The sequence below is a fragment of the Natator depressus genome, chromosome 14 (genome assembly GCF_965152275.1).
Source record: "Natator depressus isolate rNatDep1 chromosome 14, rNatDep2.hap1, whole genome shotgun sequence".
In the NCBI taxonomy this organism is placed as follows: domain Eukaryota; kingdom Metazoa; phylum Chordata; order Testudines; family Cheloniidae; genus Natator; species Natator depressus.
The window spans coordinates 39,149,540-39,174,587 of record NC_134247.1 but is presented as its reverse complement, the minus strand read 5'-3'; the positions used below and the strand labels follow the sequence as shown (position 1 = coordinate 39,174,587).

The following is a 25,048-nucleotide window of genomic DNA, read 5'->3' as shown; positions in this document are numbered from 1 at the left end:
CAAGGAGTGGAATTGGGGTTTGGTTCGGTTCGGTTCAGTGGCAGTCGGTGTGTTCAGTTCTGGTTCAAGACACCCCAGAATGGTCCAGTTACCAGGAAGTGCCCCAGAAGGGGCGGGGTGGTGGCTTGCTTCAGTGGGGAACAGAATTTGGGGCCTGGGGCCTGCCTCAGGTTGTGACTGTTAGAGGGAGGAGCTGCCCCAAGGGGTGGGGACGGGTGAGAGGAGGCCTGTCCAAGGGGAAGAAGAATTGAGCAGCCTTTTCCCTTGCGCTTGAAGAGTTAATGTTAACTTCTGGGCCAGGGAGCCCCCCCACCTGTCTGCCCCCCCCACTCCCTGCTCCTGTGGGCTGCCCCCTTCTCTTCTCCTTCTACCAGGACAGGCTGTTCCGGAAGCGATCACATGCCTGGGTGTTGTTTTGTTGTCTTGTTTTGTAATGAAAGTGAGATCAGAGTAGGTTTTGTTTTATCAAATATTGAGCTGAAAAACTGCTGAAACTTTGTTGTAACTGGTAGCCATTTTTCCCTAAGTTCAATTCACACTGGTGCCGTGGCGCTCCAGCGGGGGCGCACAGAACGTTATTCCCCTCGCCGAGGTGGAGTACCAGCAGCGCTCTAGCCATGGAGTCAGGGCGCTCTACCTGCCTTCCCAGTGTGGACGGGTAGTGAGCTAGTGCGCCCGGGGCTCCTTTAATGCGCTCTAACTCGCAAGTGTAGCCAAGCCCTAAGATGAAAAATGATGGTTCAAGTCGGGTTCCAGGTCAGTTAAGCATATCGGTTCAAGCTGGTTCTCTGGTTCTGTTCTGGTGTGAGTCCAGGTGGGCAAATGAAATCCCCAGCTGCTGAACTGTCCTCATAAGGGGGGCTGGGGGGCTGGCTATTGCTATGGAAGAGGAGGCTGGTGTCTGTCTCTGTCTGCTCATGATATTAGCACCCGGGAGTTAATTGAGCTCCCTGGGTCAGTTGATGCTGCCTCCTGCGTTGTGATCTGGGGCCTAGACTGAGCAGCTGCTGCTCCCGCAGCGGGGTCTGTGCCAGGGAGAGACCTTCATTAAGCCCCCTCTGTGCCAGCCCAGGTGGGGACTTTTGATGTTCCTGGAACTAGCCCCCTGGGGTAGCCCCGGGGCTCTGCCAACGTCAGCTCTTGAACCAGAGTTTCCAGGTGCCTGGGGGAAAGGGCTGGGGCCGGGCAGGAAAGTGACTCTGCACAAAGGACTCTTTTCAGGGCATGTGTCTGCAGGTCCCAGAGCTGCTGCCCTCAGTGACACAGCCAGGCTCACGCTGGAGAGTGAACGCCCATGGGAACGGGACAGTCCCCAGTTCTCCCAGGCAGAGGGGAGAGGGAAGGAGACAGGAAGGGGAATGGTGAGACCAAAATGGGCAGCAGGAGCAAGAAGTGGGGAGGGAGACTCCCAGCCCTGCCCGGATCCATTCCCTGCATCCCCCTGGGCAGACTGACTCTCCTGGGAACAAAGGGAGGAGCTGTCAGAGGAAAAGTCAGTTCCTGCCCTGGCCGAGGCCCCATGCTGTGGGGGGCATGTGCTGCCCTCCGGGCCAATGTCAGGAGGAATCCCCCAAAGTGGCTCCTTTGATTCTGCTCTTTTCTAGCATTTGTCTTAGAGACTGTAGCCTTTTATTTTATTTAAAGTGAATTTAGTGTGAGGGATCACACCACCCTGGGTTCGGCTCTGGTGGCTACAGTTTCAAGCTTAATGGAGTGAAAGGCACCTCTGCTACTTGCCTCAGATTTACAGTCTCTAAGAACACAAAGACCAAGGGCAGTGACCACACAGACATTCACAAGTACAAGGTCTAGTGCTGTTTTATAAGTTTTATTAAAGTAACGATTAAAGTTATGAGTACCCAAGCATACAGAAATTCCATACAGACCTATGCACGAGTTACAAACATAGTTATACTCACATCCTCCTAGATAGTGTTACAGTCTGTAGGTCTCTCATGGATTGATCATCAGTGGAGGGATGGTTCCTGCTGGAGTTTTCCCATATGTCACGGTGTATGCACACCCTGTCCCGAAAGGGGATGGGAAGTGGGTGTGTGGACACCACTGGTGAGTTTACTTGTCTGTGTCCAACCCCGCTAGCCCAGGGTCCAAGGACCAAAGCAAAGGCCATAGCCCCAGTGCCTGGGGAAGCATGGCCTAGTGGCCAGACTTACTAGCGCGCAGCCCTTTGGTGCAGGGTGGCGGGGCCTAGAGGCCAGTACCCACCAACAAGAGGGGCTGGCAGCCCAGGTAGGGGAGACCCAGGGCCCTAACAGTGGCAGAGCCACTGGCTCAGCAGAGAATCCTACTAAAACACGCTGAGCTTACCTGGATGGGAGATACTCCTCCATCACCCTCCCTGGGTCACTTCCTGCCGTTGTCCCTGGTGAGGCAGTCCACGAGGCTTCTGGGTCTCCAGCACATGTAGCTTCCTGGGACTCCGTCGGGTGCAGGGTCCAAGCTGGTCCTTGTGGCTGTAGCCAGTCCTCAGCGGGACCGACCAGCCCAGGTCCTTTCTCTCCAGCCTCCAACCCAGAATGAGCTTGGCTTCCTCCCTCTAGACTGCTACAGCATCTGGAGCATGCCCAGTCTGGCCTAGGGTGCCGGACTTCTGCTATCCATAATGTGGGTGTAACCCTGTCTTGGCGAGTGTGGTGGATGCGCTCCCAGTCACACTACAGGGAATTCAGTTTTCCTAATCTGGGCACCCTCTTTTTATATGGTGATTCCGACTATACCTACATTCTGTGCACGTTCATGAAAGTGTCAACCCTCTTTGTTCTTATTGGTTTGGTGTCCCCCAGAAGCACAAGGGACCCCAATTTCTATTGGTCAGGTAGGTTCTATTTATTCTCATTAGCATTGATTCACAATTTATACCCTGTGGTTAAGACACATGTATGCCATTACAACATTTTTGTGATTTAAAATTAATCTTCTGGCTAATTTTTCACAATATTACCCACTGGTATATCTTTGCCCGTAATCTTGTGGCACCGGGTCATTCCTCAGTGACGTCCTGAGGTCAGCATTTCTTAGCTCCAAGGCCTAATATGGCTAAGCTAAAATCTTACAAGCTTCAGCCTTTGGGCCTTGTGTTTCAGTCCTGCTTACTTAGATACCTAATGCATACCTATCCCAATCTTATACTTTTATAATCCTACAATTTTACTCTATTTAACATAAAATGATTATATATGACATAACATATGAATTAATCATAACATCACACAATAAATGACAAAAAAACTAAAATAATTGGCTACAGGACTCTGTCCTGGGAGGGTTTAAAAGTGCCCCTGTGGGTTCAGCCTTGGTGGGAGGGGCCAGGTCTATGTTGTTATAAAGTCACTGATGGTTTTACCCAGTGTAGCAGAGTCCAGTGCGTCTGTCTGCAGAGATAGAGCTGGGGGGAATCGGGGTGTGAAATGGACTCAAGCCCCTTCTGAAACCTCCCCCATCGCCCCTCTTGGCCTGACAGGCTGAGGAATCACGTCCACGTTTTGCTCCAGATCATCCCAGCTTCAAAGACACAAGGAAGGGAAATGGCTGTGATGGAGCCAGCTCAGGTAGGGAATTTTTCAGGGAGGTTGTTGTAGGGGGGTAGGGCCAGGAAACAGACAGGGTGAAGCAGAGAGGGGACAGGGTGATAAACCTGCTGAGACACGTTCAACCTGGGCCTGATTTTCTGAACAGGCCTATTCCATTCCCCCCATTTCTGAAACAGGAAAAAAAAAAATCCTGGGCAGGGCTGGGAAAACTGACCAGACTCCCAGAGCTGCATCCTCACCCCACTGGCCAGAGGCTGCTGTGAAATACGAAGGGAAGCTGTCGGGATTCCTGTCCCTGCCCCCGGCTCAGAGCTCTGCTTCCCATGTCTGCCTGTGCCTGGCAGGTTTGTGGGAAATGAGAAGACCCTCCCCTGCTCCGTGTGCTGGGGGGGACAAGGAGCTCTCACTGTCTTCCACCCCCCTCAAGCCTCCTGGCTGCTCTGAGCAGGGTGCGGGTGGGATTCTGCTTTTCTGGGCCTCTTCCCCTGTGACTAGTGGGATTCTGGCTGGGGCTGCAGGTGCTGAGTGGGGGAACTGATGTTTCAGGTGCCGGTGACCTTCGAGGAGGTGGCTGTGTATTTCACCCAGGGGCAGGGGGCTCTGCTGGACCCCGGTCAGAGATCCCTCTACAGGGACGTCATGCAGGAGAACTATGTGATGGTGACCTTGCTGGGTAAGGGATTCCTGTGGCCTCAGCTCTTAGATGCACGTCTGAATCTCGTCAAGTTCTTCCATGGTCAGTTGGATTGGGGGGGAGGGTCGCATAGTTCACAACTGCAGTGAGGGAGAGATTTGCATCTACATACCCCCTTCAAGGGAACAGGGAATTCAGAAACCTAATGGACACGCTAATTCATCCCCATCTCTCCAGCTTTCAGGGGATCAGAAGCAGGGTATTGTCCTGCCTGTATTATTTTTCCTTCACACCCGTTCACCTTGCTCCATCCGTAGGGCGGGCTCTAGGTTCTGCAGGCTTGGAAATAGGCAGGAGTTTAACACCTGAGCTGTGTGTGTGTCAGCAAGTCCCCCATAGCACATCTTCCCTGAGACCTCCTAGTGAGGGTGTAACAACACCTCCGTGCCCTCAGATATCTGCTGCTCCCAAGGGGTCTGAGTTACCACAGTCCCATGTAGGGTCAGGTTAAACTCAGGGAATGTTCCTTGTGACAAATACTCTACCAAGACTCCGTGAGCCCTGAGCTTCCCTGATTTCACCCCCTTGTGCAGTATTCCCCATTCCCGAACCTGACCTGATTGCCCAGCTGGAATGAGGGGAAGAGCCATGGGTCCCAGATCTCCAGGCTGCTGAGGAAAGGGAGAGCCCGAGAGGCACCTGCACAGGTGACGAATGAGGGAAACTGAGACAGAAACATCTGGCGAGTGAAGGAAAAAGTTTGGACTCCCAAAAACTTACTGTGAGTGAAAGCCGTCAGTTGTGCCCCATCTCAACCAGGTCAGGGCGGCTGTCAACAGGTGTCCTATCATCAAGGCAGATATCAGTCATGGCTTCCCACCCACCCTGTTGGCTGTGGGAATTTCCTCCCTGACTTTGCTTCCCTGGGAGTGTTTGGGTGGGATGTAGAGGCAAAATCCAATGTCTCCATCTCCCCAAAAGTAACTGTGTTGTGTTTTCACTCTTTGCTGTTCCCCTTTCTGTCCTTTCTCCCCAGCACAAGCAGTGACTCTTGTCTGGATTCTCTCTCTCCCAGCAGGTGATAGGACAGTGAGTCAGAACAAGAAGGAGAATCCACATCAGGAAGGGCCTGAGCAAGTGGAACCACAGGAGATGTTTTTGAGAAGAGCCGAAGGGAATTTTTCCCAGGGCTTGGAGCAGGGAAGTACCTGGGAAGATCGAGACAGATCAGAGATGCAGCTGGGAAACTATCCCGGGAAGAAACTAGATGAATCCACTGAACATGGCGGAGGATGCAAGGATCCCAAGGAAACCTCAGTCCAGCAGACAAGTCACAATGAAGAGAAACCCTACAAATGCCTCGACTGTGGGAAAAGATTCCGTTTCAGTGCAAATCTTGTTAAACATTGGAGAACCCACACAGGAGAGAAGTCCTATGAATGCTTGGACTGTGGGAAAAGGTTCAGTGAGAAGTCACACTTTATTACACACCAGAGACTGCACACAGGAGAGAGACCCTATGAATGCCTGGAGTGTGGGAAAAAATTTAATGAGACGTCACATCTTATGTCACATCACAGAACCCACACAGGAGAGAAGCCCTATAAATGCTTAGACTGTGGGAAAAGCTTCAGTAGGAAGCCTTATCTTATTAAACACCAGAGATTGCACACGGGAGAGAGACCCTATAAATGCCTCGAGTGTGGGAAAGGTTTTATCGAAAGTTCATCCCTTACTAAACATGAAAGAATCCACACAGGAGAAAGACCCTATACATGCCTTGAATGTGGGAAAAGCTTCATTCAGAAGTCAGAACTTATTATACACCAGAGACTGCACACTGGAGAGAGACCTTATAAATGCCCTGAGTGTGGGAATGATTTCAGTAGTCGCTCCCGCCTTATTAAGCATCAGAAAATCCACACAGGTGACAAACCCTATAAATGCCTCGATTGTGGGAAAAGTTTTGTTGACAGAACAAAACTTACCACTCATCAGAGAATCCACACAGGAGAGAGACCCCATAAATGTTTAGACTGTGGGAAAAGCTTCATTGAGAAGTCACAACTTATTCTACACCAGAGACTGCACACAGGAGAGAGACCCTTTCAATGCTGTGAATGTGGGAAAAGTTTTATTCGGAGCTCAGCGCTTATTACACATCAGAGAACCCACACAGGAGAGAGACCTTATAAATGCCTTGAGTGTGGGAAAGATTATAGTGAGAGCTCAAAGCTTATTACACATCAGAGAATCCACACAGGAGAAAGACCATACAAATGCTTGGACTGTGGGAAAACTTTCAGTCAGCGCTCACATCTTACTAAACATGGGAGAATGCACATGGGAGAGACACCTTATAAATGCCTTGACTGTGGGGAAAGGTTCAGTAAGAGCTCAGAGCTCACCAAACATCAGAGAATGCACAAGGGTGAGACACCCTAGGAATAGCTTGACTGCAGACACACATCAGTGACCCACACAACAGAGAGACCTTGAATGTGGGGGAAGGTTTATTTGGTGCTCCCGGAGTATCAGGCATCTGCAAATCCGCACAGGGAAGAAACCTCTGAGATGTTCGCAGTGTGGGACATGGTCCACATGGAGCTAACACCATGTTGGACATCAGAGACTCCTCTACACAGCAGAGAAATTCTCTAAGGGCCCTGACTGGGGCTGGCCATGGTGACCAACCCATTTCCTCATTCCCACACACATCAGGGGCATTTGGCTCCCAAGGATCCAGCTGCCCATCGCTGCGGTGAGGATCCAGCAGCAGCCAAGCAGCAGCTGGTCAATGACCCTCTGTCTCTGCCTGGTCTAAGCAAACCCCAGGCAGAGGAGGAGAAGCCCCCATCAGCCCCTCCTCCCTGCTACAGCCCTGGCTGCTGAGCTGATGGGGCACAGGTGGGGGAACGGAGAGAGAGAAACTCCTCCAGCCTCTCCCTCTGCCTGGCTGAAGTTCCCCCCTCTCCCTTACCTTCCCAGTCAGGATCCCCCTGCCATGGAGATGAGGAGAAGGACACTTGTGTCAGGCCCCACTTTCACTCTAGATGCCTGTCCCCGCCCCGCATCTTCCCCAGCCCTTGCACTGGGCTCCCCCACTGACCTGGAGCTGTTCCTTGCATGGGGATTGTCCTTGGGGGCTAGAAACTCCTCCCTTCCCCAAATCCCCCAGGGCACTGGGCTATGGGCAATCAAATATTAAGGGACCAGGCCGATGAGTTATGGGGAGGACACTGGGGGTTGAATGGTTGGGGCTGGGGGAGCTGGGAAGCAGGGGGAGCTGCGAGCTGGGGCTTTTGAGTGTTTGGGGATCATGGGACAAGAGGAGAGGGAGAGCACAGCGGCAGAGACTTGCTGTCTCTCATCACTCACCCTCTCTGCTCCTTCTCCCTGCCCCCTCTGCATTCAGGCAGCACCACTGAGGGGCTGATTCCCACAGGGCCTTTTGTGGGAGGCCTGGAGATCCCACTTCTGCCTCTGCAGCATCAACCTCTGAGCGTGTCTATGGTAGGAAACATGGTCAGGATTAGCCAGCGCATCTCTGTGACCCTGCACCAGTTTTTCTACCGTAAACTCTCCCTGAGCATCTTATGTGCAAGGCTGAGATTTGTCATGGATATTTTTTTAATAAAAGTCATGGACAGGTCACGGGCAATAAAGAAAAATTCACGGAAGCCTGTCCATGACTTTTACTACGAATATCCATGACAAAATGGGAGAGAGAAGGCTCCAGCACCTATTGCTGCTGGGGCTCTGGGGTTCCATGTCAGCTGGGGAGGTGCGGGGGCTCTGGCTGGGGTCTCCGAGGGCCCCCCACCACCACCTGCAGCTTGGAGCTCTGGAGCCGCCCCGCCATCCATGCCTGCTGGGAGCTATGGGGGGCCCCCAGCCACCCACAGTGACTCAAAGTTCTGGGAGCCACCCAGTGAGGCCAGGAGATGTGGGGTAACCCCACGGCCTGCAGCAGGTCAGAGCTCCAGGGGGCAGCTCTCGGCTGCCATGGGTGGCAGGGGGACCCCGCAGTTCCAAGCCACTACGGGCTGCAGTCACGGAGGTCTCTGGAAGTCACAGGTTGCCTGAGTTCCACAACCTCCATAATAAAACTGTAGCCTTACTTACCTGTTCTGACCCCCTCCCATTCACAAAGTGATCATTAGTCCCTGAGTTCCCCCTTTGGGGCCAGATTGTCTCATTCCTAGATAGTCTCACATTACACCAGGCCGTGCTGAAAAGCATTAGTGTTTGTACATTTTCTCCCTTTATGCACCAGAATTAATGACATGCTAAATAAATGGGGAGCAGGGACAGTAAAATGTGGTGTTTTAGGGTCTGTGCTCTTTCAGGGCAATGGGGTGAGTCTCAGGGATTCCCTCCTTCCCCCATCACTGTCATGCTCCACTCTCGACACAGCAGCCCCTGTCCAAGTGATGGAGAGTTTTATCCTGTCCTCGTTCTACCCCTCCATCTCCTAGGGTGTCACTTACCCCCGTGTCCCTGTCTCTCCATGCTTAGGAATCACAGTTTGATGTCTATGATCCTAAGTCCGACTCCGGAGGGCTGGAGAAGAAAGTGTCACAGACCTAGGAGTGGGTGGGGAAATCCCACTGAACCTCAAAGCACAGTTTGACCTTTCAGATCTTGTAGCCCTGTTTCCATCTATTGGTAAAATTGCTTCCTGGCTTTTTCTAGGCTAGTCCAGATCATTTGTACATCGGAAGATTTGTCTTTCTTTCTCTTTCTTTTATTATGATGATGCTAAAGCTTTTGCAACTAATACAACCAAATAATGAGGCTAGAAGTGAAGCCGGTTTAGTGGCTTCAGAAGAACGTGGGTAAATTTATTTTCCTGATTTTGAGTCTTAAACGATTCTCTGAGATTTTACTTTATGAACAAGAACGTGTTTTATAGCCCACCCTGGATTGTGGGTTTTTCTCTCTTTGTGAAGGCCGTTTGGTCACATACTTTGATATTAGTTTAGTTTGACAGGATGTAGGTCAGATTCATTGAGGACTTGACAAGACAAATGATCATTTGCCAGAACAGTCCTTTTTTAGATTTTATTTTGATCTTTATCTAACCCTTTGTCATGAGATTTTTTTGTGTGGTTTGAACAATGACAGTGATCAATATCTCTCAGCACAAGCAGTGATGGTATGAGATACATTCACAGTGGTCGAGCCTGAGACTGAAACAGGGAATGAAGTTACTGCCTGATCTATGAAGTGATGTAAGATACCATTTGGAGGGGCAGAAGATGAGGGGAACAGAGCTGGGAAACTGCTGGGTTTGCTCCTCAGAGCCAGACGGCTGAGGCTGAGAACTGTGAACTCGCTGCACCGGTGCCAGAGAGAAACTTGAATTGGATTGTGAGTGTTTTGTGAAGCTGCCCATGAAATCTAAAGGACCATGAATGACACTCCAAAAAATGATCCGGGGGTAGGGGGCAGTATCTCCCTATTGCAAAGATGCTGAGGTTGGGTGTAGGCAAGAAGGGAGCTGGGGATATCAACAGACCTGGGCAGCCTTGAAGCCAGGCCGATAGCCAGCATTGAGGCCAGAGGGAGATGGGCAGCCTTACAGTTCAGCTGCTCACTGTGGCATTGCGTCCCATATTCTTCATAGAGATACTCTTATGGTATGATTATAGCATAACTATGATGTATTTTTTTCAAGATAGGTAATGTGAAAGATCATTGAAAAGGGTATGATTTACTGAATATGATTATCCTATTTGTATGCATCTATCTTTTTGTATCTGAAGTTAGGAATATTGGCTATGCATTTCTATTAGAAATGTGTTTACACTTGGGGAACACCCACTAGGCAAAAGATTGTCAATAGGGTTGTCAAGCGAATACAAAAATTAATCACGATTAATCATGCGATTAAACAAATTAATTGCAATGAATCGTAAGATTAACAAAATTAATCACACGATTAATCGAACTGTTAAACAATTATAGACTACCATGTATTTAAATATTTTTGGATGATTTTTACATTTTCAAATATATTGATTTCAATTACAACACAGCATACAAAGTGTACAATGCTCACTTCATATTTATTTTTGATTACAAGTATTTTCACTGTAAAAAAACAAAAGAAATAGTATTTTTCAGTTCACCTAATACAAGTACTGTACTGCAATCTCTTTATCATGAAAGTTGAATTTACAAACGTAGAATTATGTACCAAAAAAAACTGCATTCAAAAATAAGTGTAAAATTTTAGAGCCTGCAAGTCCACTCAGTCCTACTTCTTGTTCAGCCAATCGCTCAAACAAATTTGTTTACATTTGTGGGAGGTAATGCTTCCCACTTCTTGTTTAGAATGTCACCTGAAAGTGAGAATAGGTGTTCTCATGGCACTGGTGTAGCCGGCGTCACAAGATATTTACGTGCCAGATGTGCTAAAGATTCATATGTCCCTTCATGCTTCAACTACCGTTCCAGAAGACATGTCCATGCTGATGACGGGTTCTGCTCGATAACAGTCCAAAGCAAAGTGGATCAACACATGTTCATTTTCATTATCTGAAATGCCACCAGCAGAAGGTTGATTTTCTTTTTTGGTGGTTCAGGTTCTGTAGTTTCCACATCAGAGTGTTGCTCTTTCATGACTTCTGAAAGCAAGCTCCACACCTCGTCCCTCTCAGATTTTGGAAGGCACTTCAGATTCTTAAACCTTGGGTCAAGTGCTGTAGCTATCTTTAGAAATCTCATGTTGGTACCTTCTTTGCGTTTTGTCAAATCTACAGTGAAAGTGTTCTTAAAAAGTTCGAGACTGCTATAACATGGAATATATGGCAGAATGCGGATAAAACAGAGCAGGAGACATACTATTCTGCCCAAAGGAGTTCAATCAAAAATGTAATTAATGTATTATTTTTTTTAATGAGCATCATCAGCATGGAAGCATGTCCCCAGGAATGGTGGCTGAAGCATGAAGGGGCATATGAATGTTTAGCATATCTTGCACTTAAATACCTTGCATCGCTGGCTACAAAACTGCCATGTGAACTCCTGTTCTCACTTTCAGGTGACATTGTAAATAAGAAGCCAGCAGCATTATCTCCTGCAAATGTAAACAAACTGGTTTGTCTTCGTGATTGGCTGAACAAGAACTGAGTGGACTTGTAGGCTCTAAAGTTTTACATTGTTTTGCTTTTGAGTGCAGTTATGTAACAAAAAACTGTCGATTTGTAAGTTGCACTTTCATGATAAAGAGATTGCACTTCAGTACTTACTGAGGTGAATTGAAAAATACTATTTCTTTTGTTTATCATTTTTACACTGCAAATAGTTGGAATAAAAATAATATGCACTTTGATTTCAATTACAACACAGGATACAATACATGTGAAAATGTAGAAAAACATCCACAATATTTAATACATTTAAATTGGTACTCTGTTGTTTAACAATGCAGTTAAAACTGTGATTAATCATGATTCATTTTTTAATCGTGATTCATTTTTTTGAGTTAATCATGTGAGTTAACTGCAATTAATCTACGGCCCTAATTGGCAGTCTAAATGGCTGGCTGGGAAGGGCCATTAGAGAGAACAAGAGGTTTTAAAAGAAGCTAATCTCCCACCAGAAAGCCTTCTTGAAGACTCTACAAACAGCCTGGAGTCATGGCTGTTGTGACACTACAAAGTCATGTGACCAGATCACCTGGTACTGGACTCCATCTTGGAAAACCAGTGTTTTTCCACTGAAAGGCATGGGAGCCAAGCGTGGAGACAAATGGTGCTTGTCACATACAAAAGCTATTTAAGACAGAGGAGAGACATCAGCATGGTTCTTCACTGACTCCCTGCCCAAAGGAGATTCTGGGAAACCCTTGAAGAAAAAGGACTGAACTGGGGGGAAGTGCTGAAGCCAGGCTAGAGAGGTTTCTAGACTGTGAAGGATACTTGGGGATTTTAAGCTTTAAGCAAGGGCAGCCGGCCCCTTAAGAATCTCTGTAACCAGCTTAAATAATTATTTAGGGTGAGAAGTTGCTACTCATATCCAATCTCTTTAGTATATAAAGCTTAGATTGTGCTTTGTTTATTTGCTAGATTATCTGCTTTGATTGGTTTGCTATCCCTTATAATCCCTTAAAATCGATCTCTTGTAGTTAATAAACTTGTTTTTGCGTTATCTAAAACAGTGTGTGTGGGAGTCATAACTTGGGGCAGAAAGCTGTGTATATTCCTTTCCACATTGAGGGAGGGGGCAAATTTCATGAGCTTATGCTGTACAGTTCCTTGTGCAGCGCAAGACGGTATACACTGGGTTTACACTCGGGGTAGGGGGGCATGCCTTAGGAAGTGGGAGGAGCCTTAGCTGTGCCTTCCCATGCAGAGCTGATCACAGCGTCTGTATGAACTCCAGCTGGGTGTGTCCCTACCTGTATGTGTGCTGGTAAAGTCCAGACTGAAGCCTGCGAGAGGGCTTGGCAGGCTGGTCACAGCAGTGCAGTGTATAGGAAGTCCAGGCTGGTGGGTCAGGCGAGCTCAGTGGTACCCCAATTCCAGATGGCACCCTGGGAGGAACCTGTCACAACCTCCTCCTCATCTACTGCAGTGTCCTGTGTGGGGATGAGAGAGACTGTCTCTGCCCCACTCACCCCACACTGCATCCCTCTTGTAACTAACCCCCTGTGCCCCATGTTCACCACCTGTGTATGGTTATGATATATAATGTACAAAGTATGCCTGGTGAGGGATCATTGGAAAACTCATGATCTGTTTAATATTACGCTGTTGAAATGCGTTTAACACCAGTGCATGTAGAATGGTGAGATTTTACTCTGTGTTTGTTATGAGGGTGACCATATTCCAGGTTCTCAAAAAGGACGCTGATGAGGAGGGTAGCTGCGGGAGGGTGAAGTTTTGGGTGCTGGAGAAGGTACTCACAAGGTGAGGGCAGTGTCAGTCGCTGTCTGTGTCAGGGTGCAGACACAATCCCAGGGTGCAGCGACAGCCATCCCTCAGCACCTACCTGCTGGGAGCCGGGGTATGGGCTGTTCCCCTCCCAGTTTGACACCATACCATTGATAACTACTTGGAGTACAGTCTTTCAGCCAGTCATGCATCCACCTTACAGTAATTTCATCTAGACCAACGAATTCCTCCCTGCTGGTCAGAACTGAGTCTAACCCGGCTGCCCCCTGGATACTTCCCCCACCATCGGAAAGCAGAAGTTGTTCCCGACATGTTCCCAGAACTTATTGCATGTTGGGTGCTACTAGGGTGGCCAGGTGCCTGGTTTTCGACCAGAAAGTCCAGTCTAAACGGGGAGCTGACAGTGTCTGGTCAGATCTAGTGACCGGACACCCAAAGTCCAGTTACTGGGAGAGCCTTGGGGGGAAAGGCAGGGCAGGGGCGGAGCCTATGGGGAAGAGGCGGGGCAGGGTGGGACCTCGGGGGAAAGAGGTGGGGCAGGGGAAGTTCCAGCGCTTTTGCTGATGTGCCTGGTTTTTAAAAATTACCAAGTTGGCCACCCAGGTAGCTAGCTGAGAGGCTGTGAAAAATATGAACAAACATACAAATATCACTTTTCACAGCAGCAGACTTACTAGCTAGCAATAAATAACTATTCTGATGTGTATATGGGTAAGGGGACTGTTGGCCTCAAGATCCGGAGACTGACAATAGGCAGGGGCCAATGCTCCGGGTCAGCCTGGTGGACAGGGCGGGCAGGCCAAGGAGGAACTCAGGAGGCCGGGGTCGCATCCTCTCTGTGAGCTGTAGGGGGCAGAGCAGGGCGGGAGGTGCTAAGGAGAGAGCAGAGCTGGGCTGGGAGCAGAGCAGCACCAGCCCAAGCCAGAGAGGCGCAGCCCAGGGAGCTGAGCTGGAGGCAGAGGGAAGCTGGGGCTGGAGCAGTCCGGAGCCGGGTGCCGTGAGCAGCTGGGGAGAGCGAGGGGAGACCCTGGGCAGAGGAACCAGTGCAGGGAGACATCTCCAGCCAAGAGGGCTTGCAGGCTGGACTGGGAGGGGGGATCATAACACCAATGGGGGTGCGATGCTAGGAAGAAAGGTTCTGAGAGCATCAGGGCGTGAGGCCACCACCAGAGCACGTGTCCGACCTGCAGCATCCCTGCAGCACAGCCAGGGCCTGGGGAGGAGGCCTGGGAGTGGGACGTGTGAGGAACAGACTGTGAATTTTCCTTACATTTCAGAAATGCCTGTTTGTGGTTCATCCCACAGAGCGGGATGATGGTTTTTCCTTTAACCTTTCCCATTTTTTCCCTTAATTTGTTTTAATTCGTTGCTGTTTAATAAATTGTATTTGTGCTAAACTCTATGCAATGGTCAGGGAAGCATCCGGAGTGAGGAGAGCACCCTGGAGTAGGGATGCCCTAGCCCCTGTCCTGAGTGATCACAAGAAAATTGGGGATCGAGCCCCTCTCGAATCCTGGGCCCAGCCTTGTCGGGGTTTCAGGGACTAGAGTGGAAGTGGAGTCCTGGAGGGCAGGCAGGCCTCTGGGTGAAGGGAGTGGGAGCAAGGAGTCAGATCCTTCTGCTATTTGATTGGTATAAGCCAGGAAAGTTCTCCACCATATGGGGACCATTCCTCCGCTTACCTCTGTGCATATTTATTGGTTTTTCCACAAGTTAATTAAGTATTTTAGGGAAAAGTGTCAGAGCGGCCACCAGCGGGAGCTGCTGGCAACACTCTGAGGCCACCAAAAATTTGGTCATGAGAACCCCTGGGCTAGATGATCCTGATGGGTCCTTCTGACTGTAAAGTCTATGAGTCAACAGAAGCCGGACACAGAGAGGTGAAGTGCAGAGCGTGGGATATCGCTAGGACCCAGGAGCAGCTGGGTGGGAGGATCGCGGGGCTCAGGCCCGGCCGCAGGAAGTGACTCGCAGCCGCTGCGGGGACTCTGGCTCCCGGCGAGATCCTCGAGCCCCGGCGGCTGGTGCTGGGAGCCCGGAGCCTGGGCTGCAGCCGGGAGAGGGGAACCTCCAGCCGGGCCCTGCCCGCTGCTCCCCGGGAGCCTCTCCCAGGGCAGAGCCCCCAGCCCGGCCAGGGCCCCTTCCCGGCCCGGCCCCTGCCCCGGGGGGCCCCGCTCGGAGGGAAGGTAAGAGAGACCCGCCCCCCCCCGGCACCCCCGGGCTGCTCCCCGCGGAGCTGGCTGCGATTCCCTGCCCCGGGCCCGGGCAAGCTGCCGCCAGCCCCCGGTGTGTGCGGGGCGGGGGGAGCCCGGCCAGGCGGGGCTGTGGGTGGGGCTGGGACTAGGACAGACACACGGGAGGGTGCTGAAGAGGGCCCGGGGGGGGGGGGGTGAGGGTAAGGGGGGATTTAGGGGGCAGGATGGGATGGGGGCGCTGAAGGGGGATGGGGCGATGCAGGAGAATGAGGGGAGACTTATGGGGCGGATGGGAACAGGGCTGCAATGGAAGGAAACTCCATTGGGTTTGAGTGGGAGGCACAGCGAAGGAAAAGGGGGGATGTGGGGTGGGGGGGCTCGGGGGAGACTGAGAGCAAGAGCAGACTGGGGAAGGGGGAGAAACCGGGTAGGGGTCGGGGAGAATGAGAGGAAGAGATACAAAGGCAGCTCCCCCACCCCATGGGGCAGGAGACGGGGAGGGGATGCCCCACGCCGCAGCCAGAGGGGAAATCTTTTACTGCAACTAGTCCATGATGCTTTGGGGGTAGGTGGAGGCTTCTGCCTAAGGGCTCAGAAGCTACAAGGCAAATATCCAGCCCCCCGCACCCACACACCCTGCTCCCAGTGTATTATTGTCAGACACACTCATGATTTTGGGGTCTGTCTCCTGAGTGTTGGGGGCTGCCCAGGGCCCTGGTCTGATTTCCGGGCAGGATTCAGATCTCGGCCACGCTGACCGGAGTCACTGCTGGCTCTGGCAGGGGGTGAGTGTGGATGGGCCGATGGGATCAGCCTCTGCCTGCCTGTCCCTGGGGGCTGCAGGGCCAGGACGGGGAGGCTCAGTCATTAGCTGCTGCCACCAGAAGGCTCCGATTATTGCTCAGGGAGAGGAGGCAGCTGGTGCGTGTCTCTCTCTGCTCCTGATATTAGAGCCCTTGAATTGAGGTCCCTGGGTCAGACACTGCTGCCTCCTCTGCCTGAGAGCCCAGACTGTGAAACTGCTGCTCCCCAGCGGGGTCTGTGCCAGGGACAGACCTTCATTAACCCCCTTCTCTGGGCCCAGCCCGGGTGGGGACTTTTGCTGGACCTGGAACTAGCCCCCTGGGGCAGCCCCAGGCTCTTCTGACACCAGCTCCTGAGCCAGGGCTGGGTCTGGGCAGGACAGTGACTCTGCACAAAGGGCCCCTTTCAGGGACCTGCTGGTGAGTTTGTACCGAAGGGGGAGGGGCTCCCCATGGGTCTGGGGGTTCCAGAGCTGCTGTCCTCAGAGACACTGCGAGACTGACTCTCCTGGGAACAAGGGGAGGAGCTGGATGCGCTGCCCTCATCAGGGGATCATCAGGGGAGTCTCCCACATGGTTCCTTTGATTCTGCTCTTTTCTAGCATTTCTCTCAGAGACTCTGGCCCTGGGGGCATTTAAAAGTGTCTCAGGGGTTCAGTGCTGGTGGGAGGGGCCAGGTCTGTGTTGTAATAAAGTGACTGAGGGCTTTCCCAGCGTGGCAGAGTCCAGAGCGTCTGTCTGCAGGGAGGGAGCCTGGGGGGAGTTGGGGTGTGAAATGGACTCAAGCCCCTTCTGAAACCTCCCCCGTCGCCCCTCTCGCCCAGACAGGCTGAGGAATCCCGTCCATGTTTTGCTCCAGATCGTCCTGTCTTCCAGGTGACAGGGAAGGGAAATGGCTGTGATGGAGCCAGCTCAGGTAGGGGATTTTCAGGGAGCTGCAGGGGGGTTTGCTGTGGAGGGGGAGGGGTAGGAAACCCCCACGGGGAGTCAGGGAGGGGACAGGGTGTGATAATCCTCCTGGGACACATTCAACTTGGAGCCTGATTTTCTGAACAGGCCCATTGGTGAGGACAGGAACATCCCCCCATTTCTGAACCAGGAAACACCCCCCTGGGCAGGGCTGGGAAAACTGACCAGACTCCCAGTGCTGGAGCCTGACCCCACTGGCCAGAGGCGGCTGTGAAATATATGAAGGGAAGCTGTCGGGATTCCTCTCCCTGCCCCCATCTCAGAGCTCTGCTTCCCGTATCAGCCTGTGGCTGGCACGCGGGTGGTAAATGAGAAGACCCTGCCCTGCTCCGTCTGCTGGGGGGACAAGGAGCTCTCGCCTTCTCCCATCCCCTGAAGCCTCCTGGCTGCTCTGAGTAGGGTGGGGGTGGGATTCTGCTCCTCTGGGCCTCCTCCCCCGTCACTAGTGGGATTGTGGCTGGGGCAGCAGGCGCTGAATGGGGGAGACTTGTTGTTTCAGATGCCGGTGACCTTTGAGGAGGTGGCTGTGTATTTCACCCAGGGGCAGGGGGCTCTGCTGGACCCCACTCAGAGAGCCCTCTACAGGGACGTCATGCAGGAGAACTATGAGACGGTGACCTCGCTGGGTAAGGGATTCCTGTGCCTCAGCTAATGGAAGCCGTGGGGTCTGCGTGGTCTGAATCTGGTCAGGTTCTTCCCTGGTCAGTTAGATTGGAGGAGGAGGGTCGCGTAGTCCACAGCTCCAGGGTGAGATCTCTATACCCCATTCAAGGAAACAGGGGATTCAGACACCTAATGGACATGCTAATTCATGCCTGTTTTACCAGCTGTCAAGGGGTCAGAAGTAGGGTATTGCCCTCTCTGTATTATTTCTCCTTCACACACCGTTCTCCTTGCTCCATCCGTGAGGAGGGTTGTAGGTTCCGTAGGCTTGGAAATAGACAGGAGTTGAACACCTGAGCTGTGTGTGAAAGCAAGTCCCTGAGAGTACACCTATCCTGAGACCGCCTAGTGAGGGTGTAACAACACCCCCATCCCAGGATGTCTGCTTCTCCCAAGAAGTCTGAGTTACCACAATCCCATGGTGGGTCAGTTTAAACTCAGGGAATGTTCCTTGCAATGTTCCCTCTAATTTTTTCCGTCCGTGTGCAGAATAAATTTTGTTATGTGTGGATGTGCGCCACCAGTAGAAACAAAAAACCTAGATATAATATATATTTTTCAAAAGTTACAATAGGGATAATTACTCCAGCCAGGACAGGTTAGATATTTTAGAACTAACAACTCAACGAATTAAATTTAAATGTAAGAGAGAAATAAAAATTATGAAATGCATAGACCAGTCGGAACACTAAAATAACATGCTTTGAAAGAATACATTTACAGAGAATACATGTGCATTGCAGGAAATATGAAGTAATAAACAACAATAACACAAGTATGTGTTGGGAGGTGAGTGTAAAAGACTGTGTTTGTGTGTGGAGAGACACACGGACTTGGTGTGCATGTGTGGAGGCACAGTGTGTGTGTGTGTGTGTGTGTTTGTGGAGACACTGTGCATGTTTGTAGGGACACACCGACTGTGTGTGTGTGTGTGTGTAAACACACAGACTGTGTGTGTGTAGACAGTGTGTGTATGTGCGCATGTAGAAAGACACAGACTCTGTGTGTGTGTGTGCGCACACGCGCGTGGGTGCAGACACACACTCTGTGTGCGCACGTGGAGACACACCGGCTCTGTGTGCGCCTGCGTGGAGCCACATAGACCCTGTGTGTGTAGAGACACTCTGTGTGTGTGTGTGTGTGTGTGTGTGTGTGTGTTTGTGTGTAGACACTCTGTGTGGGGGGACGACACAGACTCTTTGTGTGTGGAGACACTCTGTGTGTGTTTGTGTGTGTGTATATGTAGAGATACTGTGTGTGTGCATGTAGAGACACAGATTCTGTGTGTGTGTGTGTCTCGAGGCACACAGACTCTGTGTGTATGTAGATGCACACCGACTCTGTGCGTGCGCATGTGGAGATGCTGTTTGTGCATGCGTGTAGACACACAGACACTGTTTGTGTGTATGTGTAGACAGGCAGAGATTGTGTTTGCTGGGTGCTGGGGAAGCAGACTCTGTGTGTGGGGTTCAGACCTCAGACCCTGTTCTGCTCACAGTGCTGAGCGAGGCTGTTCCGTCTCCCCTGCTGGGGTACAGGGATGGGGGGAAGGGGTACCCTGACATCAGCACCCCCCGGCCCCGACTCTGCACAGCCAGCAGGAGGGTCCCAGGAGCCACAAGGGCTCCAAGGCAGAGGGCTGCATTGTGGGGTGGCGGGGGAGGGAGGGCACCTCAATCCACGCTGCCTGCTGGATGTGAGTGGCTCTGGAGCCTAATCAACTGTGGCACTTCAGTCACTCCTGGGTGGCCGCTCCAGCACACAGCTTACAGGGAACACAGGTTCCTTGTGTCAGATACTCTACCAAGACTCCATGCACCCTGACCTTGCCTGATTTCACGCCCTGCGCAGGATTCCCCATTCCCAAACCTGACCTGATCACCCGGCTGGAACAAGGGGAAGAGCCGTGGGACCCGGATCTCCAGACCGCCAAGGAAAGGGAGAGCCCGAGAGGCACCCTCACAGGTGAGCAGTCAGGGAAACTGACAGAGAAACTGTCTGGAGAGTGAAGGAAAAAGCTGGGACTCCCAAAATGTGCTGTGAGCGAGAGCCCTCAGTTCTGCCCCGTCTCACCCAGGTCAGGGCTTCAGTCAGCATGCAATGTTCTCTCTAATTTTTTCAATCCATGTGCGGAATACATTTTATGTGCACTGAGATATGTGCCTATGTGCACCACCAGTAGAAACAAAAAACCTAGATATGATATATATTTTTTAAAAGTTACCATAGGGATAATTATTCCAGCCAGGACAGGTTAGGCATTTTAGACCTCACTACTCAAAGAATTAAATTTAAGTCTAAAAGAAATAAAAATTATGAAATGCATGGACAGTCAAAACACTAAAATAACACACTTTGAAAGAATAAAATTACAGAGAATATATGTGATTGCAAGAAGTACCAAGAAGTAACATCAACAATAATACAAGTAGGTGTTGAGAGGAGAGTGTCACACAGAGACTCTGTGTGTGTGTGTGTGTGAGACACAGAGACAGTGTGTGTGCTGGCTGCTGGGGAAAGCAGTTCGCTGTCTCTTTAAGACGCTCACTGAATGCTCTCTTGAGCCCTGTTGTCTACCTTCCCCAGCTCTGCGGAGATGTGGTACACAGGTAGGGGAGAGTGAGTGTGTGTGTGTGAGAGAGAGAGAGAGAGAGACAGACAGACAGAGTGAGCTGGCTGCTGGGGAAATCTCAGAAACAGTGCATTGTCTCTTTAAGAAAGGCACCACCATTCAGACCGTATCAGCTCCGAGTCCTCCTGAGCCAGGCTGTCCCCTCTGCCCTGCTCTGCGGAGATGGGGTACCGGGGGAGGTGGACACCCTGACATCAGCACCCTCCCACCCCCGCTCTGCACAGCCAGCAGGAGGACCCTGGGAGCATCTGCAGGATGGAGCAACCTGTGGGGAGGGGCACCTGAACACATGCTGTGCCCGCAGCTTACAGGGAACACAGGCAGGTGTCCTATCATCAAGGCAAATATCAGTCAGAGTTTCCCACCCACCCTGTTAGCTGTCGGGAATTTCCTCCCTGACTTTGCTTCCCTGGGAGTGTTGGGGTGGGATGTGGAGGCAGAATCCAGTGTCTCCAGCTCCCCAACAGTCACTGTGTGGTGTTTTCCCTCTTTGCTATTCCTCTTTCTGTCCTTTCTCCTCAGCACAAGCAGTAACTCCTGTCTGGATTCTCTCTCTCCCAGCAGGTGATAGGACAGTGAGTGAGAACAAGGAGGAGAATCCGCATCAGGAAGGGCCTGAGCAAGTGGAACCACAGGAGATGTTTTTGAGAAGAGCCGAAGGGAATTTTTCCCAGTGCTTGGAGCAGAGAAATGCCTGGGAAGATCGAGACAGATCAGAGATGCAGCTGGGAAACTATCCTGGGAAGAAACTGGATGAATCCATTCAACATGGCGGAGGATGTAAGGATCCCAAGGAAACCACAGACCAGCAGACAAGTCACAATAAAGAGAAACCCTACAATTGTCTTGACTGTGGGGAAAGTTTTAGCAAAAGTTCATCCCTTATTCAACATGGGCGAATCCACAAAGGAGAGAGACCCTATAAATGCATCGAGTGTGGGAAAGGTTTTATTGAAAGTTCATCCCTTACTAAACATGAAAGAATCCACAGAGGAGAAAGACCATATAAATGCCCTGAGTGTGGGAAAAGTTTCAGTGTGAAATCATCCCTTAATACACATCAGAAAACCCACACGGGAGAGAAACCCCATAAATGCTTGGACTGTGGGAAAACTTTTGGTCAGAACTCATACCTTATTGAACATAGGAGAATCCACACGGGAGAGAGACCGTATAAATGCCTTTACTGTGGGAAAACTTTTAGTCAGCGCTCACACCTTATTAAGCATCAGAGAATCCATACAGGTGACAAACCTTATAAATGCCTCAATTGTGGGCAAAGTTTTGTTGACAGAACAAAACTTAATAATCATCAGAGAATCCACACAGGAGAGAAACCCCATAAATGCTTGGACTGTGGGAAAAGCTTCATTCAGAAGTCACAACTCATTATACACCAGAGAGTGCACACAGGAGACAGACCGTATAAATGCCTTGAGTGTGGGAAAAGTTTTAGTCAGAGCTCAAAGCTCATTACACATCAGCGAACCCACACAGGAGAAAGACCTTATAAATGCCTTGAGTGTGGAAAAAGTTTTATGGAAAGTTCATCCCTTATTCGACATGGGCGAATCCATACAGGAGAAAGAGCCTATAAATGCCTTGAGTGTCAGAAAAATTTTACGGAAAATCGATCCCTCATTAAACATAGGAGAATACACACGGGAGAAAGACCCTATAAATGCCTAGAATGTGGGAAAGGTTTTATTGAAAGTTCATCCCTTACTAAACATGGAAGAATCCACACGGGAGAAAGACCCTATAAATGTCTTGAGTGTGGGAAAAGTTTCAGTGTGAAATCAGCCCTTAATATACATCAGAAAACCCACACAGGAGAGAAACCCCATAAATGCTTGGACTGTGGGAAAACTTTCAGTCAGATCTCCTACCTTATTAAACATGGGAGAACCCACACGGTAGAGAGACCATATAAATGCCTGGACTGTGGGAAAACCTTCAGTCAGCGTTCATACCTTATTAAACATGGGAAAATCCACACAGGAGAAAGACCCTATAAATGCCTTGACTGTGAGAAAGTTTTCAATGAGCGATCAGCCCTTATTAGACATGAGAGAACTCACATGGAAGAGAAACCCCATAAATGCTTGGACTGTGGGAAAAGTTTTATTCAGACCTCACAACTTATTATACACCAGAGAGTGCACACAGGAGAGAGACCCTTTAAATGCTGTGAGTGTGGGGAAAGTTTTATTCAGAACTCAAAGCTTATTACACATCAGCAAATCCACACAGGAGAGAGACCTTACAAATGCCTTGAGTGTGGGAAAGGTTTTAGTCAGAGTTCAACGCTTATTACACATCAGAGAACCCACACAGGAGAGAGACCCTATGGATGCCTTGAGTGTGGGAAAGGTTTTATCGCAAGTTCAGCCCTTACTAAACATAGGAGAACTCACACAGGAGAAAGACCCTATAAATGCCTTGAGTGTGGGAAAAGTTTCAGTGTGAAATCAGCCCTTAATATCCATCAGAAAACCCACACAGGAGAGAAACCCCATACATGCTTGGACTGTGGGAAAAGTTTTAGTCAGCGTTCACACCTTAGTAAACATGGGCAAATCCACACGGGAGAGAGACCTTCGAAACACCTTGATTGTGCAGAAAGCTTCAATAAGAGTTCAGAGCTTACCAAACATGAGAGCATCCACAAGAGTGAGAGACCCTAGAAACAGCTTGACTGCAGGAAAAGATTCAATTTGACTTCACACATCAGTGATCCACACAACAGCGAGACCTCGAATGTGGGGGAAGATTCATTTGGTGCTCCCGGAGTGTCAGGCATTCACAAATCTACATAGGGTAGAAACCTCTGAGATGTCCTCATTGTGGAAAAGATGCCAAGAGGAACTAACTCCATACTGTACATCAGAGACTCCTCTGCACAACATAGAAACAGTGCCTTGATAAAGTGTGACCATAGTGAAAAATCCATTCCCTTGTTCCCACACACATCAGGGGCATTTGGCTCCCAGTTATCCAGCTGCCCATTGCAGGAGTGAGGATAAAGCAGTAGCTGAGCATTTGCTGGTCAGTGACCCTCTGGCTCTGCCTGGTCTAAGCAAACCCCAGGCAGAGGAGGAGAAGCCCCCATCAGCCCCTCCTGAAGTCCTGGCAGCGGAGCTGATGGGCCATAGGTGGGGGAATGGAGAGAAAGAAACTCCTCCAGCTGCTCCCTCTGCCTGGCTGAAGTTGTCCCCCCCCACCTTCCCAGCCGGGATCCCTCTGCCATGGAGATGAGGAGAAGGACACTTGTGCCAGGCCCCACCTTCACTCTAGACACCTGTCCCCATCCCCCATCTTCCACCAGTCCCTGGGCTGGGCTCCCCACTTAACTGGAGCTACAGGGGGGAACTGCAGGGGGAGTTTCCCTTGGGGCTGGTACTCCTCCCCTCCCCTCATCCTCCAGGGTGCTGGGCTCTGGGGAATCAACCATTAAGGAACCAGGCCAATGGGTAATGGGGAGGACACTAGGTGTTGAATGGTTGGGGCTGGTGGAGCTGGGAAGCAGGGAGAGCTGGGTGCTGGGGCTATCGAGTGTTTGGGGATCATGGGATAAGAGGAGAGGGAGAGCACGAGGCAGAGACATGCTGCCTCTCATCACTCACCCCCTCTGCCCCTTCTCCCTGCCCCCTCTGCATTCAGACAGCACCACTGAGGGGGGTGATTCCCACAGGGCCTTTTGTGGGAGGCCTGGAGATCCCACCTCTGCTTCCGCAGCATCAGCCTCTAAGCGTGTCTATGGTAGGAAATGTGGTCAGGATTAGCCAGCACATCTTTGTGACCCTGCACCAGATTTCCTAGCGTAAACTCTCTCTCAGCATCTTATGTGTAAGGCTAAGATTTGTCATGGATATTTTTAGTAAAGGTTGTGGACAGGTCACGGGCAATAAAGAAAAATTCATGGAAGCCCGTGACCTGTCTCTGACTTTTACTGATAATCTCCGTGACAAAATGGGGAAGGAGAAGGCTCCAGCACCTATTGCTGCTGGAGCTCTGGGTCCCCTGGTGGCTGGGCAGCTGTGGGGGCTCTGACTGCTGCTCTGGGGGCTCCCCACCCCCTGTGGTTCAGAGCTCTGGGGGCCCCTCGACGCCCGTGGCAGCTGGGAGATGCCGGGCCCCATTGCCCGTGGCAACTCAGAGCTCTGGGGGCCACCTGTGGGGTACTCTCCTGGCCTGCAGCAGCTCAGAGCTCCAGGGGGTAGCTCTTGGCTGCCACAGGTGGTGAGGGGACCCCGCAGCTCCAAGTTGCCATGGGCTGAAGTCACAGAGGTCTCTGGAAGTCACAGATTCTGTGACCTCTGTAATAAAATCATACCCTTACTTATCTGTTCTGACCCCCTCCCATTCACAGAGTGATCATTAGTTCCTTAGTTCCCCTTTGAGGCCTGATTGTCTCATTCTCAGATAGTCTCACATTACTCCAGGCCGTGCATTTCATGTTTGTACATTTTCTCCCTTATGCACCAGATGCTAAAAAATGGAGAGCAGGGACAGTAAAATGTGGTGTTTTAGCTTCTGTGCTATTTCGGGGCGATAGGGTGAGTCCGAGGGATTCCCTCCTTCCCCCATCACTGTCACACTTCACTCTTGACACAGCAACCTCTGCATCAGCAGTGCAGAGTTTTATCCTGTCCCCATTCTACCCCTCTACCTCCTAAGGTGTCGCTTACCACTGTG

At 50.7% G+C, this 25,048-nt stretch overlaps 1 protein-coding gene across 1 annotated transcript; it reads left to right on the top strand.

Moving 5' to 3' along the window:
- Positions 1 to 3,514: 3,514 nt before the first annotated feature.
- LOC141998584 (uncharacterized) lies at positions 3,515 to 23,966 on the top strand. The gene is made up of 4 exons (XM_074971455.1): positions 3,515 to 3,569; positions 4,098 to 4,224; positions 5,261 to 6,608; positions 21,168 to 23,966. Exons 1-4 carry the CDS (start codon positions 3,546 to 3,548, stop codon positions 23,035 to 23,037), a joined length of 3,369 nt encoding a protein of 1,122 aa, XP_074827556.1. The 5' UTR covers positions 3,515 to 3,545; the 3' UTR covers positions 23,038 to 23,966.
- The last annotated feature ends 1,082 nt before the right edge of the window (positions 23,967 to 25,048 follow it).